General features: G+C 36.0%; 3 protein-coding genes across 8 annotated transcripts; all 3 read left to right on the forward strand.

Moving 5' to 3' along the window:
• Positions 1 to 143: 143 nt before the first annotated feature.
• Positions 144 to 8,327, forward strand: LOC140811498 (uncharacterized). 4 transcript variants are annotated; one of them, XM_073169406.1, is made up of 20 exons: positions 144 to 473; positions 550 to 638; positions 793 to 905; positions 1,000 to 1,051; positions 1,206 to 1,294; positions 2,397 to 2,463; positions 2,569 to 2,631; positions 2,871 to 3,041; positions 3,243 to 3,336; positions 3,407 to 3,483; positions 3,606 to 3,681; positions 3,929 to 3,972; positions 4,083 to 4,150; positions 4,679 to 4,764; positions 4,858 to 5,015; positions 5,121 to 6,426; positions 6,529 to 6,803; positions 7,229 to 7,462; positions 7,544 to 7,705; positions 7,812 to 8,327. In XM_073169406.1, exons 1-20 carry the CDS (start codon positions 362 to 364, stop codon positions 8,094 to 8,096), a joined length of 3,621 nt encoding a protein of 1,206 aa, XP_073025507.1. In that variant the 5' UTR covers positions 144 to 361; the 3' UTR covers positions 8,097 to 8,327. The 4 variants fall into 4 exon arrangements, with proteins under 4 accessions (XP_073025507.1, XP_073025506.1, XP_073025508.1 ...); XM_073169405.1 differs by having other exon boundaries at positions 146 to 473; positions 6,517 to 6,803; XM_073169407.1 differs by lacking the exons at positions 144 to 473; positions 550 to 638 and having other exon boundaries at positions 839 to 905; positions 1,213 to 1,294; positions 6,517 to 6,803.
• Positions 8,328 to 9,340: 1,013 nt separating this feature from the next.
• LOC140812887 (protein translation factor SUI1 homolog) lies at positions 9,341 to 11,438 on the forward strand. Of its 3 annotated transcripts, none has more exons than XM_073171264.1 (5): positions 9,341 to 9,400; positions 10,185 to 10,266; positions 10,475 to 10,680; positions 10,761 to 10,814; positions 11,076 to 11,438. In XM_073171264.1, the coding sequence occupies exons 2-5, from the start codon at positions 10,233 to 10,235 to the stop codon at positions 11,118 to 11,120; spliced, it is 339 nt and encodes a 112-aa protein (XP_073027365.1). In that variant the 5' UTR covers positions 9,341 to 9,400; positions 10,185 to 10,232; the 3' UTR covers positions 11,121 to 11,438. The 3 variants fall into 3 exon arrangements, with proteins under 3 accessions (XP_073027365.1, XP_073027367.1, XP_073027366.1); XM_073171266.1 differs by lacking the exon at positions 9,341 to 9,400 and adding an exon at positions 9,410 to 9,518; XM_073171265.1 differs by lacking the exon at positions 9,341 to 9,400 and adding an exon at positions 9,551 to 9,949.
• Positions 11,439 to 13,098: 1,660 nt separating this feature from the next.
• Positions 13,099 to 15,061, forward strand: LOC140811690 (pectinesterase-like). Its single transcript, XM_073169741.1, has 2 exons — positions 13,099 to 14,109; positions 14,202 to 15,061. The coding sequence occupies exons 1-2, from the start codon at positions 13,161 to 13,163 to the stop codon at positions 14,891 to 14,893; spliced, it is 1,641 nt and encodes a 546-aa protein (XP_073025842.1). The 5' UTR covers positions 13,099 to 13,160; the 3' UTR covers positions 14,894 to 15,061.
• Positions 15,062 to 15,764: the final 703 nt, after the last annotated feature.

Consider the following 15,764-nt stretch of genomic DNA (forward strand, 5'->3'; position numbering starts at 1 on the left):
AACTTGCACCTTTTTCTTTACACCAATCATCTGCGGAGTTTGGTTCTGCATAAGAAAATGATTGCACGCGAGGCCGAAAGTTTTCTAGGCCTGTCCCATAGAATCTCGTACACGTGACAGGAGTTTCCAGTACACTCCAATAAAAACTACAAACCCATATCGCACGTGCCAATCAAATCAGAACGATCATCACCTGAATCTCTCGCTATAGGCCGACTCCCGCCTCTTGCCACCATTAGCTGGTTTCTTTGACCCCAGCGAGCATCGCTGCCGTAATCGCCTCAGAGACTTCGAATTTCTGGGGGGCGGGCCAAGGCTAAAGGGTTATTGGGCTGGTGGATCTGTTCGAGTATCGATTGAGATGGAATCGATATTGGCCAGAGCTTTGGAATATACTCTTAAGTATTGGCTGAAGTCATTCAGCAGAGATCAGTTCAAATTGCAGGGGCGCGCCGTGCAGCTATCTAATTTAGGTAAATTCACTGCCGTTGGTTCTAAGATTTGATTTTGATGTCGAGGATTCGGTTGATTTGGATGTGTTTGTTGTAGACATAAATGGAGATGCATTGCATGCCAGTATAGGATTGCCGCCCGCGCTGAATGTCACCACCGCTAAAGTTGGAAAATTGGAGATTATTGTCAGTAACTTCTTGGCTTAATTAATTATTTAACGAAATTATTGAATTGATGTTCCACTAAAATTTTGAGCATTGCCACGTGGGGCGATTCAACTGTAAGCACTATAATATAGTGTTGATTATTGGTGAATAACATGGTAATTTGATGTTGAAGCTGCCTTCGGTGAGCAATGTACAAATAGAACCGATTGTGGTACAAATTGACAGGCTTGACCTGGTTTTGGTGGAAAACGAGGATGACATAGATTCATCCAGGGGCTCAAGCAGGTACCTGATAGGATTAAGAAACGTCATTTTGGTTATTCATTTGTTTTTAGTGGGATAGCATAGCTTCACATTGTAATTTCGGATCTTCATGCAGTGCGTCATCCATCAGTGCTGCGAGGGGTAGTGGATATGGATTTGCTGATAAGGTTAATTTCTACATTATGTTGAATGGTTATATACTTTTGCTTTACCATGTTCTGATTAATTGATATAGGTGTTACTCGTGCATTGCCTCGTTCTTAAGAACTTCAAACAAGTTTTATGCTATTGGCCATATGTTTTATCTTTTATGTTTGTCAGATTGCAGATGGAATGACTCTGGAAGTGCGGACTGTGAATCTTTTACTCGAAACTCGTGGTGGTGCTCGACAGAGAGGGGGAGCAACTTGGTAAAACTATCGCCACTTTTCTAATAAGCTAATCTTTAATTCTTCAGTGGGGAGCAAGCTGTTGAATAATAGTTAAAAATCTACTAAAAAACTGCATCGAAACAGATGTTCTCTCATTCATATTTTGGATGTGATATTACTGCTTCACGTGGACCTGCTTCCTGTTCAAAAAGCAAATGTGTTTTTGTGGGAATCACTATACTGATGATCTTCAACCAGTTTAATTTCAGAGTGTAGTGCTAAACCTTGTTTGAGTTCTCTTGAAATTCAGGCAGGGAATACACAATGTGAGAAACTAGAAAGAAAGTTTTGAACAATATATTCTATCACAAACCAGCTCTATTCAATTTCCAGTTTTGTATCTTACTGTGTTTATTTCAGAAGTGTGGTGTTAAGAATATATTTCTTAGGTTTGAGTTGATTAGTATTATTTACTGTACAATATGCATCTATTGAGATTAATGGCGGGGTTTAGGAAACATCCTAGTCCGAGTGCTAAATTAGTTTATAGGTTTATATCTCAATTTTATCAAATTGGCCTTTTAGGGCAGGAAAAATCATTCTCTTTCTTTAATATCTATAGGTTTAGTATATCGTTGATATATCTCTTGACACATTTTATTCATTGTCAGTAAATATCTTCCATGGGGAAACCAAATGGATGATGCTATAAGATTGGAAAAACCACACTATATCTTCATAGTTAGGTCGAAAAGGGACTCTATCATAGTTGCATGTAGTGAAGACTTATGCATCAGCCCACCAGGCAGGGATTCTATCATAGTCGCATGTAGTGAAGACTTATGCATCAGCCTCGCCAGGCTACCCTCCTGGAGTCTCACAAAAAAAAAAAGAGAATCCTTTTTCACTCATCTTAATATACTACTGTTGAATTTCTATTTTAGCAATGCCGTTAATTTGAATAAAGATTGAAAGTAACTGAACATTTAATCATCATAGACTTGAGCAGTTTTCCTGGTTTAAGAGGCTAGAAAACATCAAAAGTTTAGGGTGAAGACCGCTAAAAATCTGGGTGATAAATGGTTGCACAAACCATTTTTTTAACACTTTTGTTTCCTAATGCTTTCTATCAATTTAATAGGGCATCTCCCATGGCTTCAATCACCATTCGCAATCTTCTGCTATATACAACAAATGAACACTGGGAGGTTATGATCTAAACTTCCTCTAGAGTTCTACTTTTATACATGTTGCTTTAGGTGCATTTGTATCTGAAATAACTCTTTTAATCATTCAAACATCTTCTCTATCAGGTCGTAAATCTTAAGGAGGCACGAGACTTTTCAAGTGACAAGAAATTCATATATGTATTCAAAGTAAGCATGCCCATTTATGTATTTCGTTTTTGTTGTTCATTGTATGTGCATTTAAAAACATATAACACTAAATACACTGAGTGCACACAATTTTTTTTGCCTATTTTCAACCTTTTGCCTTAATTGCTTATCTATTAAGCTATTGCCCACTCTGATAAAAGATATGTCTCTATTTTGAAACATCATGGTCATTTACATGTTATAATATGTGAGAAATAATTTCTATTTTTGATTCACAGAAACTTGAATGGGGACATTTATCTATTGATCTCCTGCCTCATCCAGATATGTTTTTGGACGCAAAATTTTCTAACTCCATAGACGAGTCTAATAGGAAGGATGAAGATGGTGCAAAACGAGTATTCTTTGGTGGAGAACGATTTATCGAGGGCATCTCAGGAGAGGCCCATGTATGCAGATTTAATCATTTCAGTTGATTTCGAAGGAATTCACCTTTTACGAGAAATGAGATTTTGATGTTGAATTTATCATATAGGAAACACTATTATATTCTTTTTGCGGTCACATATGATATACATGTCGGCATTGCAGTGAGCAGAATTATGCTTTCCAAGAATAATCTCATTTTCTGAGCTTAATGGTTTTGTCAGATTACAATACAAAGGACAGAACTCAATAGCCCACTAGGGCTTGAAGTCCAACTGCATATTACAGAAGCAGTCTGCCCTTCCTTAAGCGAACCAGGCAAGTGTTGGAGTTTTATGTTCTTTTTGTGCATCCTGGAACTATCTTTTATGTAACTGAGCTTGAACAGGTTTACGAGCTCTTCTCCGTTTCTTTACTGGACTTTATGTTTGTTTAAATAGAGGAGACGTGGATCCAGCACAACAAGTATGAATTTTTTCCCCACTTGTTCTTTTTTTGAGATTTTTTTTGATAAAATAACATGTTGATGACACTGTGGGGGATCAACCATGTTGAGGTTTTGAGCTGTATTTCCTCTCTCTTGGCAGCGTTCTGCGGAAGCAGCTGGACGTTCTGTGGTCTCGATGGTTGTGGATCACATATTTCTATGCATCAAAGATGCTGGTTAGTTTTCTACCATGCAAAGCATACCTCTGAAATTCTTTTCTCTTGGTTCTCCTTCCAAATGAAGCACCAAGTGTTTGCCGCTCTCCACCAGTTGGTTCAACTCAAAAGTTTTGAATTATATAGCAATTCAACCCCCATGTATTAATCGGGCCACTGGCAGGGGCAGAGTGTCTCCTGACATTCCTTTTGGTCCAAAGACATTTATGTTTCAAGTCTTGGTCTAACAAGTTTGTTTGTCTTACAGAGTTCCAGCTTGAACTTTTGATGCAGTCACTGTTTTTTTCTCGGGTATTGTCTTGTGGAACTTGAAAGCTGTGTTCAAATGGGAAAAAGTTACTTTCTTCTGTTACAATTTACTTGCTTGGACAAAATACTGAAGGCTTTATTTCTTCTCGCAGGCAAGTGTTTCTGACGGAGAAAATGCCAAGTACTTGACTCGAGTTATGATTGGTGGATTGTTTTTGAGGTTAGTTGGAACCTGTGTATCATAGGTCGGGTGCCACGGATGTGTGATGAAACTTCTGATAAAGTTTATAGATCACAAACCATAATGACATGCTCAGTCAGAAAAAAAAATTAATAAAAGAAGAAACCACCTTGATTCTGTGTCAAGTAAATAATTGACACTGTTATTGAACTCCCATGCTATTACGTGTCATCTGATTAGAACCTAAAGCAATCATCTAAATTGCTGACATGCAATCCAATCAATCTAAGCCCACATATGCTTTTAGTGCTTTGTTCAACTTCAAAACAAAGTAGGCTTTATTTACTTCATGAAGTAATTTTCTCAAGTATTGGCTATTTTAACTCATCAATTATCAATGGTTTATTGGGAACACAATTTATTATATTTGTGGCAAGAGAGGCTTTCTAAATGAGATTTTGTACAGAAGTCTATTCACTTGCATTGCATGATATCATTTTTATATTCATGGCATCTATAATGTCGTTGGTACTATTGACTTCTTATCTATGGTTAAATAAAATGCAGGGACACTTTTGCTCGGCCTTCATGCACCTTAGTACAACCGTCAATGGAAACTACTTCAGTTGATGCATTACATATTCCAGACTTTGGTATACTATGATTTTCAACATCGTTTTGGAATTTGACGTATGCTGTTTTTTGTGTTTTTTGAAAGTGATTGTGTTCCTTCGCTGTCTGTGCAGGTAAGAACTTCTGTCCACCGATATATCCTTTGGGAGACCAACCGTGGCAATTGAATTATAGAGTGCCTCTGATAAGCCTCAACTGTCTACAGCTCTTGCCCTCCCCAAATCCTCCGATATTTGCTTCAAGAACTGTTATTGACTGTCAGCCACTTATTGTAAGTATCTATCTTGCCCTTTCTTTTCATTCATGTGTATATCAACTTTCAGACTTCGTTTATTCTAATCTCAATTTAATTCTTACCTCTCACCCATATAATCAGATCCATCTTCAGGAAGAATCCTGTCTGAGGATATTGTCATTTTTGGCTGATGGAATTGTTGTTAATTGTGGAGCTGTGCTGCCAGATTTTTCAATTAAATCTTTTGTGTTTAATCTTAAAGGTTTAGACATTACGGTCCCACTGGAAATAAGAAACCCAGAATACACCTCTAGAATTTGTGACACATCTTTTGAGAGTTCATTTACTGGTGCAAGGCTTCATATTCAAGATCTGATGCTTTCCGAGTCACCTTCCCTTAAACTGAGGTTACTGAACCTTGAGAGAGATCCGGCATGCTTTTGTCTTTGGAAAGGTCAACCAGTTGATGCCAGCCAGAGGAAATTGACTGCTTCAGCTTCTTTGATTTGTTTGGCTTTGGAGACTGACAACAGATCAATTGGAAGTGACAACTCTCTTCTGGAGTCTCCGGATTTATGGAGATGCCTTGAGATGAAAGATGTTTGTCTTGAGGTAGCTATGGTGACTGCAGATGGAAGCCCTTTAATAAATGTCCCACCTCCAGGAGGGGTTGTTAGATTAGGGGTTGCGTGTCAACAATATTCGTCAAACTCTTCAGTAGAGGAACTATTTTTCGTTCTAGATCTCTACACATATTTTGGTAGGGTTTGCGAAAGGATAGCTCTGGTAGGGAAAAACCAAAAGCCAAATGGAATAAGAAATGACTCTTTGGGTGGAACTGTGATGGAGAAGGTTCCTGGTGATAGTGCTGTATCTCTAGCTGTTGAGGAACTTCAGCTAAGATTTTTGGAATCTTCTTCTGATATTCCCGTTAAACCTTTAGTTTGTTTTATGGGAGAAAATCTATCCATCAAAGTCGGTCATAGAACATTGGGTGGTGCTAGAGCAATATCATCTACCCTACTGTGGGATAGAGTCAAGGTGGAATGTGCAGGCACTGTGGATAACTTGAGACATGAGAATGGCTCCAATTTAACCTCAGATTTTATTCATCTCGATGAAAATGAATACCATAAGTTACGAGCTGTCTTTTGGGTTCAAAAGAGTACCTCACCTTTTCTGGATATAAACATGGTCCATGTGATTCCATATAGTGCTCAAGATATCGAGTGCCATTCTTTGAATATCTCTGCTTGTGTTGCTGGTGTCCGTCTTGGTGGAGGAATGAATTATACTGAATCTTTGCTTCATAGATTCGGAATTCTTGGGCCAGATGGTGGACCAGGGGAGGATCTTACTAGAGGGCTAGAGAAATTATCCACTGGACCACTGTCAAAGCTTTTCAAAACATCACCTCTTATAATGGATGGGCTTGGAGAGAGTATAAGTAAGTCACTGAGTCAATATTACGTATCAGCTTGTTTTTCCTCTGCTATTCATCTTCAAATTGATTTCTTTTTATTTGGTTTATGTTTAGATTCTATTTCAGAAGATGGAGATGACAGTAGCCTTCTTCAGTTGGGTGTACCTGATGATGTGGACTTATCGATACAGTTGAAAGATTGGTTGTTTGCGCTTGAAGATTCACAGGAGATGAGCTATTGGAGGTCTTTCAGTGATTCTGAAAATTCTTTTAGAGAAGAAAGGAGCTGGCATGCAACATTTCAGAGTTTGCATGCCAAAGGAAAAAGCTGTCCAAAGCACGTAGTAGTTGGAAATGGAAAACCAAGTGTAATGCATAAATATCCAATCGAGTCAATCACTGTGAGCACCTTTTCCTTTGCTTAGGGCTATCTGTGTTGACATTTATATGTTTTTTATATATATCGTAATTAAGATCTCGATAGCGAATCTATCCTGATTCCTAGAGGTTTGTGTATTCTTCTTGGTGATATTGAAATACTTTGCTGTGGGTCAACATGCTTGTTCATGCATCCTGTTATCCTTACAAATCAATCATATGTCTTCATAGTTGTAAATGGCTGTTGGATTTTGTAGGGAAAAACCCTTTTTTTAACTCAAAAAATATTTGACAGTGTTGGGTTTTTTCAGATACATACATCTCTTGCTTCGGCCTCGCTGTTAAGGGTTTATCTTTGTTTAGCCAAAAAATGGACCCAACTGTTGGAATTACTTTACCAAATTTGCATCATAAGTAATCTCAGGTACCACATTAAAAATATTTACAGGTTGGCATGGAAGGCTTGCAGATCTTAAAGCCTGTGGCTTTGGAAGGGATCGTGTTGAATGGGATTCCTGAAAAAGGTGTCTTGCCGAATGGTTTAACTGAAACAGAGAAGCCAAATTATGGCAACCATGGCGTCAATGTGGAAGTTGAATTGATGGCTTCTGAAGATGGCGATGGTGCTGAGTCAATGGCCAATTGGATGGTGGAAAGCTTGAAATTCTCAGTGAAAGAACCGGTAAAGAGAATTTAAATTTGTTTGTGTTATATCATTTTTTTGCAACTGAAATTAATATGGTGAAACTATTGCACTTCCTAGATTGAGGCCGTAGTAACAAAGGATGAGCTGGAACACTTGCTTGTCCTGTGCAAGTCTGAGGTTGATTCTATGGGTAGAATAGCTGCTGGAGTCTTGCGTATTCTCAAATTAGAAGGATCCATAGGCTCGGCAGCTATCAGCCAACTAAGTAACTTGGGTAATGTAGTCAACATAGCTGGAACTCTAAACCAGTTCTGAGACATTTTTATTACAGCGCCGGCGTAAGTCAAGGTTCCTGATTTTTCTTTTTTCCATAACATGCAGGAAGCAAAAATTTGATCGCATTTTTACTCCTGAGAAGTTGAGCAGAGGCTGTAGCCCCAGCAATTTTGGGCTCAGTCCGCCCTGTAATTTCATCCAAGGAAGTGGTGGTTCTGGCTTGGATTCGACAATCGCTTCTCTTGAGGATTCACAATCAAAATGTGCTGCTCTTGCTGCCGAATTAACAAGTAGGTCGGATTCCTCCGCTGAAGACATTGATAATATTAAGGAACTAAATCAGAATCTTGAAAGAATGCAGAAATTACTCGAGCAATTAAGAACTCAGCTTTAGTTATTTTGTACGTATAGTATACATATTGGGACGAAGCATCCCTTGGCAATTCTTTATTGTACATAGTACACATGCACATGCATATAGTGTTTGTAACATTTTGTGGCTAGGCCAGATTGTATTTTCGAGGAAATTTTGAATTGCTAAGTGATGATTGATTTAAGAAGTTTTGATCAGCAAATGTACGAATTTCAGTAATCGTCGTTTACAATATTGACATTATTTCATGAACCATAGTCTGTCTAATGCAAACATATTTATGCATTCTTATTTATATTTCTGTTTGAATATAGAAAGGGTTTATATATCAGAATAGAGAATACAAATTCGACGTTCATGATTCATGTAAAATTTAAATAATTAAGAGCACGAATGAGAATTTTAGAATATTATGATTCGGATACAGCGGGCAACGAAATCCCGAAGACAAATCATAGAAGTGCAGGCAATATTTTTTTAAAATTATTTTTTTTAGATAAAAACAAATTATGAATTAAAATATATTATTTTGTATTATATCCATTTTGTCTGTGAAAAATACTAGTTGGAGAATATGATCAATGGGGAGATTAAATCATATTTTTGTTTATATTAATTTTTTTAACTCTACTTATTTAACAATGGTATGGATTATTTTAAATTATTAATCTTTTAATGAACTTTAAATATTTTGAGGTATTTTTAAAAAAAAAACTCACTATCCACACCAAAATTAAAGTTCTAGAAATCTAATTTCATATTTAAACTTGGGAGATGCAATGCAACATCTTAAATTTGAACTTTAAAGTTGTGAACGCTTAAATCCAAGAACAAATAAATAGAAGATTTATAAACATCTTTACTATTTTATAATGTCTAAATCCTTAGAATAATATTAATGAATGTCAAAATTTACTATTGCAAAAAAGTTAAATTCTGACATTCTTCTCCCAGTATCTCATTATTCTAATCACTATCTCGTTATCTTAACATAAAAGCAAATATAAATAAATTTAGATATACGAAACAAATTTCAATTACAAAAAACGACGAAATCCTTAGGGAAATATGACCTCTAATGAAGTTTGTCACGGTCGGAACGAAATATTTTGCTTTGTCTTTACTATATTATTTATAGTATAATAATTAACTCGGAAAATAAAGAAAAATTGGGCTTGTATTGGGCTACATGGACTATTTTATTGGGCCCTAAGCCCGGGAAACTCGCTCTAGATTATTGCCACGTTTGCTTTGATTTTAGGCTAAGAATAATATAAAAACTCACTTATTACGCCTCTTCTTCGAAGCCCTAATTTCCTGTTCAGGTGATCTCTCCATTCCATCTGCATCCCAGTTTGGGATCGATCTTTTGATTTAATTGCGATATGAATCGGAGATTGGATCCCTACTCAATTTTATTTTGTGCCTCGCATTAATTATGGTGTATGTAAATGAATGAATTTTTTTGTTCCGTGCTCCGATGTCCCTCGATCTGTTAAATTTATCATGCTCTAATCATTTTTTTGTTGTTGTGGAGATTTTTGTTGGAATCTGTTCATACGAGTCACTTTATGCGTGCTTCTAAAATCCAGGACATGTTAACTAGTTTTATGCAGCAACTCTTTGTATATTTCTCGTTTTCTTGAAATCTAGGCTTCAGCCTTGCGCTTCTGGCTCTTTGCCCCCGTAAATTTTGCTCCTGTTTTAAGTCTCCTATTCTAATGAATTGTGTGCGTAAAAACTCGTTAAAAATTTCTGGACTAGTCTTTTGTTCAGGTTCTGAATGTGCGGGAGATTATTGGAGTTCATGAGTTTGTTTGTCTACGTGGACAATATGATTCATTGCCAGTCTTCTTTTGTGCTGGCCAAAGAGGGTACTCTTTCACATCTCTCATTCGTGGATTCTGAAGGACTTCCTTAATGCCTCAATCTAGAAAATTCTCTAAAGCTAACAATCACTTATTTATCTGCATAATTCACTCTGAAGCACGACGTCTAGTGCTTTGCCGACTTTCTTTTCCTGATTTCAATTTCTTTGTGGGATGATTTTGTTGACTAATTTGTGGTTCGTGTTTCTATCTTTAATTGTGTCCAATAATTTGAATCCAGTTTCAGGAAATTCTGTCCACTCGTTTATCAATACATCAACCAAGTTTCATGTCTGATTTTGACATCCAGACTCCTGCTTTTGGTATACTTCTTTACTACTCATTTGTTTTTGTTGAAGCTATTATACTTCCTATGATGATTTGAAAAATGGAAATTAAGTTGATTGAGAAATAATAATGTTGGTAAATTATTAATAAAGAATGGGAAGTGATGTGGTTGTCTATTGCTAGATTCAGAGAGATTAGAAATCCTTTCTTTTCGTATCTGACTTGATTTTCCCTGATGGTCAGATCCTTTTGCTGATGCAAATGCTGAGAATTCTGGTGCTGGGTCAAAGGACTACGTTCATGTTCGCGTACAGCAGCGGAATGGTCGGAAAAGCCTAACAACTGTGCAGGGTTTGAACAAAGAGTTCAGCTATAACAAAATCTTGAAGGATCTCAAGAAAGAGTTTTGCTGCAATGGAACTGTTGTTCAGGACCCAGAACTAGGCCAGGTTTTGTTTATTATAATTTTCTTTCTTTTACTTCAGCTTAAACCCTTTCATTCTATTCAAAGGAGGTTTTCCCTATGAAGGTTATTCAACTCCAAGGTGATCAGCGGAAGAACGTTTCTTCCTTCCTTATTCAGGTGATTGATTACTCATAGTTTATTCATCATTTTATCTGCTAGCATGAAAATGTGCTAGTCAAAATCACGAGTTTAATGTATCAAAACTGAGTTAGGAGACATTAATAATTAGGCAATAGTAGATTGTCTGAGAAAGCACTCTACTCCTTCATGTGTAGCAAAACAAATTATTTGATGCATAAAACTATTTACTGTATCACTGAACCTCTTAAGCTTGTATGTCAATGATCTTATCTTTCTAATCTTTGATCTTGGGAACAGGCTGGGATCGTGAAAAAGGAGCATATTAAAATTCATGGTTTTTGAGTTCCAGCCTTTGCCTTTATGCTCTGGCCGTTGGATACTGTGTCAGAGCTGTAGATGATATGTGCAGATACTTTAAATTCAGTTGTGTGCCAGTAATCTTTTAAATTTATTACTACGTCTTTAATTTCTTTTAGTTTCCCTGTGTCATGCGCGATGTTGACCGCACTTTTCTCTGTGTTTATCGGGCTTTATTGTCGGTATCCATTGTATGGATTAACTCAGTATTTTATTTTTGATAAAGCATCTACCGCATTTATGGTTGAATTAGTAGGCTTACTTCAGAGCTAAACCCCCTTTATGTATGAAGAACGTGATATGGATTCATTTTTATGTCTGGCTACGATCAAGCATGATTTTCGGAGATTCAGACATTTAGAAACCGTCAAATTTGGTATTAAAATTTCAACATGGGATATAAGATTTTAAATCTAATCATCAAACATTTATATGTTTTTTAATTTTAAAAACGAAACTGTTCCTCTTTGCGACAATAAAATCTATTGCGTGTGATTATGTTGGATTTGGTGGTAGTTTTGATGTAAACCACTCGTTGTTCGTCATATCCTCACCTACTACAATCAAAGTGGTGGGGACGCTTTAAATCAAATCGCGGATAATAAATCATGTCCCCATAGCCAATTTAATTATTATTCTTTTGATCATGTGGATGACCAATGAGCGGATGTTGTGGATTTGAGGTAGATGACCAAACTATACGATAGACAAGGTACACACTATATACTATAAAATACAAATTATGTCACATGGCTCATTTTTATATTCCTCGACTCGATAGCTCAGTTTTTGTTTGTCCTGAAAGGGACCACCTATATTATTATACCTTACTTTGGCTGTTTTTCCTCGTGACTTACGAGGGTACATAATGATACACGTGCCTATATTGACTGGTGGGCATTATTTCATAATGCTAAAACTTTGGGGTCATTCGAGGCTCGTATACCCATGTGTAATACTCCAATTCTTCGTTATTCAAGAGACAAACGAGTTTTTTCATGCAGACCACATGTTCATTAATTATATATAATATTAATTATAAATGTATATATAAATTTAATTTCAAAAACTTGATTAAACAACACATATAATATCAAATAATATAGAAACTCAAAAAAAATGTTTATTCATCCACACACTATACTATATAGAAAGTAACACAAACAAATAATTTAGATATAGGTGAAATGACACACACAATATATAATTATTACAGCAGATGTCAATTCAAATTTATTGTTTGACCTCAATAATTTATTATCGTTGCAACAATGGGTATATAATTTTAATCTTAATTGATATAAGTATTTAATTTGACATTATGGTCATGGACACATTAACTAAGAAATAAATAATGTAAATTAAATATTACACACATACATTGAATAAATTGACATACAGATGTAAATAATATTATTCAAATCATTACAAACCAATTCCTTTAACTAATATTCCATTAACAAGCAAATAATCATGTATCAAAAACACAATGTTTATTAACGAATGCTTACAGTTTTACCAAACGTTATAGCTGCTGGTAATTATACAACTCAAATCTTTTAAAGCGCACAGCAGCTTAAGCATCACACTTCAATCGTTCTAAAAAGCAAGGACAATTAATGCAACCTAAAATCTCTCTCCCAATAATTTCACTCATTGCAATTAATGAAAATCAAACCCGTGACCTTGACTACATGTGTCACTTGATAATAAAAAAAAATAAGTATTATAAATCTTATGGATGATAGATAATTTTATAAATACATATTTATTGAAAAATGTGAAAGTACTACATGTGTCATTTGATAATGGAAAAAATAAGCATGTTAAAATTAATTATTTCGTTCACAATTAAAAAACTTATGGATGATCGATAATACATATATATTGAAAAAAAATTGTGAGTCCTTGTAACCTTTAGATTAAGAGTTGGAGCAAATCCATATTTTTTAATCATTTTCACTTTCCCCATTCCTCTATAAAGAAGCAGCTCTTGAAGCATGCCTAATTGTATATCATAGGAAAATGGATTCAACACGTCAACCTCTGCTAAGTTCCCCTCAAAATACCAAGTTCCTCTACTTAGCTCCAGCCATTTTCGCTCTACTCGTTTCCGCTGTTTTTCTTGCTCCAAATCTTGTCAAAATAATCCAAAATGACCAGTCAAACGCTTCACATATCTGCCAACGAGCTTTACATCCTGAAACGTGCCAAAATTTTGTGTCTGAAGTCGTCTCCAATGCTGTTAAGCCCCAAAATACCACTGTTATCCTGCAAAAAATGTTGGTGAAGCAAGCCCGTCTAATGAGACACGCTTCTTTACATGCTAGAAAACTGAGAAATCAGATGAATCAGCAAAATGAACAGGGAGCTCTATCGGACTGTCTTGAGCTAATAGACTCATCCATTGATCTAGTTCTTGACTCGATCAAAGCTCTTATGGATCCAACTGGCATGTCTCCCGCCGATGCACAAACATGGCTAAGTGGCGTGCTCACAAACCACGTCACCTGCTTCGATGGGTTCAAAACTTCATCAAGAAAGTCAATGGAAGCCATTCTTGAAGACCTTATATTGAGGGCTAGGGCTTCTTTGGCAATTCTTGCCAAAGGATCAGAGCCCGATACAGGAATGACACTCACTGGTGCGAGAGGAATGCTGCTGCCTTCATGGATCAGCCCAGTGGACAGGAAATTGCTGCAGAAGTCGGCTAGTGACATAAAAGCTGACCTAGTTGTAGCAAAAGATGGCTCAGGGAAATACAAGACAGTAGCAGAAGCAATTGCAGCAGCGCCTGACAAGAGCAAGACTCGTTTCGTGATCTATGTTAAAAAGGGGACGTACAAGGAGAATGTTTCAGTTGGCAAGAATAAGAAGAATCTGATGATTGTCGGAGATGGTATGAATTCCACAATCATAACAGGTGATCTTAATGTTGTTGATGGATCCACCACCTTCAACTCTGCAACTCTTGGTAAGATGTTAGATTATTCGAATATTACCTAAATGACTCGACTTTTTTCAAATGGTGTCCAACACTAGTGACACGCTTTTTATACACTTCAGCCGCTGTTGGAGAGGGATTTATACTACAAGACATATGCATACAAAACACAGCCGGGCCGGAGAAGCACCAGGCGGTGGCTCTACGCGTCGGTGCCGATAAATCTGTAATAAACCGCTGCCGCCTCGACGCTTTCCAAGACACACTGTACGCGCATTCTCAACGGCAATTTTACAGAGAGAGCTACGTAACGGGAACAGTTGACTTCATATTCGGCAACTCAGCAGTGGTGTTCCAAAAGTGCAAACTGGCGGCCCGAAAACCCATGGCAAAACAGAAAAACATGGTCACGGCTCAAGGAAGAACCGATCCGAATCAGAACACAGGCACTTCGATCCAAGATTGTGAAATCATCGCCAGTGATGACCTCAAACCGGTACAAAGTTCTTTTCGTACTTACCTTGGCCGTCCATGGAAGGAGTACTCGAGGACTGTGGTCATGCAGTCCAACATCGGCAGCCTCATCGATCCGGCAGGATGGGCGGAGTGGGATGGGGATTTTGCGCTGAAGACTTTGTACTATGGGGAGTACTTGAATCAGGGACCTGGGGCTGGAACCAGCAAGAGGGTGAACTGGCCTGGGTATCACGTTCTTACTGACTCGGCCGACGCCATGAAATTTACAGTGAAGGAATTGATCCAGGGTGGGGATTGGTTGAGTGCCACTGGTGTAGCTTACACCGAAGGACTGTAATGTTTCGTGGGTATTGGCTTTGAGTTTGAACTGTAATATCTACTAATAATTTTCTGTGAATTTGGTTTCGCTTTCTGGCCAAATAAGTTTGATATATGATCTATGTAATTTTTGTTCAAGAAAAAATATTATAGGAAATAAATATTTAAAATAAATTTGAGATGATTAGATTTTTGGAGAGATTTATAAAATAAAATAATACGTGTGAATGATAGAAATAATCTAATGTAACATATCTAACGTACATATAAATCGTACATATAAATATATCATTTTTAATTATGAATTTTTTAATATATATTTATTTATATAAGTTAACAAAATAAATTTTAATTGTTTTTTTAATTAATTATAAATCTAAAATGACTTTGAACATTAATGCATATTGAATACATTAATTCACTAATGGTTTTATTTTGTTGCTACTAAAATTAGTTACTAAAGTTGGTGCATTTTTTCATGATTGCTAATGAATATTTAATATTTCTATCTTATCTTATATTGTTGACTTATTTTTTATTTTATTTTATATATAAATACATCAATTCTATAACAAGTTGAATTTTTAAATATGAACTAAAAAACATAATATATTTTTATTTAAATATGTTATTTTGTTTTTATGACATTATTTTTTTCATATATATATATATTAATGTTTGCGAGTGTTTTTGTGATTATTATTATTATTTAAAAATATTACATGAATAGTAAAAATTTAATATTTCATATATAACTAATAAATTTGGTAAACTTTCAACTCTATTTTATGTTTCTAACTTTATTAATTAATTTATCATTATATATGATTAATTTATATACATAAAAAATTATTTTCCACTATTCAAATTAAAAAAATTGTTATTTAATA

This window comes from Primulina eburnea, chromosome 14 (genome assembly GCF_022965805.1).
Source record: "Primulina eburnea isolate SZY01 chromosome 14, ASM2296580v1, whole genome shotgun sequence".
Taxonomy (NCBI): domain Eukaryota; kingdom Viridiplantae; phylum Streptophyta; class Magnoliopsida; order Lamiales; family Gesneriaceae; genus Primulina; species Primulina eburnea.

Bases quoted from the DNA above. Each gene is read 5' to 3' on its own strand.
- LOC140811498 (XM_073169405.1), top strand. From the start codon at position 362: ATGGAATCGATATTGGCCAGAGCTTTGGAATATACTCTTAAGTATTGG. The intron at 2,632-2,870 runs GTAAGCATGCCC...TTTGATTCACAG, and splicing joins AATTCATATATGTATTCAAA to AAACTTGAATGGGGACATTT. The intron at 7,706-7,811 runs GTAGTCAACATA...ACATGCAGGAAG, and splicing joins AACTAAGTAACTTGGGTAAT to CAAAAATTTGATCGCATTTT.
- LOC140812887 (XM_073171264.1), top strand. From the start codon at position 10,233: ATGTCTGATTTTGACATCCAGACTCCTGCTTTTG. The intron at 10,267-10,474 runs GTATACTTCTTT...CCTGATGGTCAG, and splicing joins CATCCAGACTCCTGCTTTTG to ATCCTTTTGCTGATGCAAAT. The intron at 10,681-10,760 runs GTTTTGTTTATT...TTCCCTATGAAG, and splicing joins AGGACCCAGAACTAGGCCAG to GTTATTCAACTCCAAGGTGA.
- LOC140811690 (XM_073169741.1), top strand. From the start codon at position 13,161: ATGGATTCAACACGTCAACCTCTGCTAAGTTCCCCTCAAAATACCAAG. The intron at 14,110-14,201 runs GTAAGATGTTAG...TATACACTTCAG, and splicing joins CTTCAACTCTGCAACTCTTG to CCGCTGTTGGAGAGGGATTT.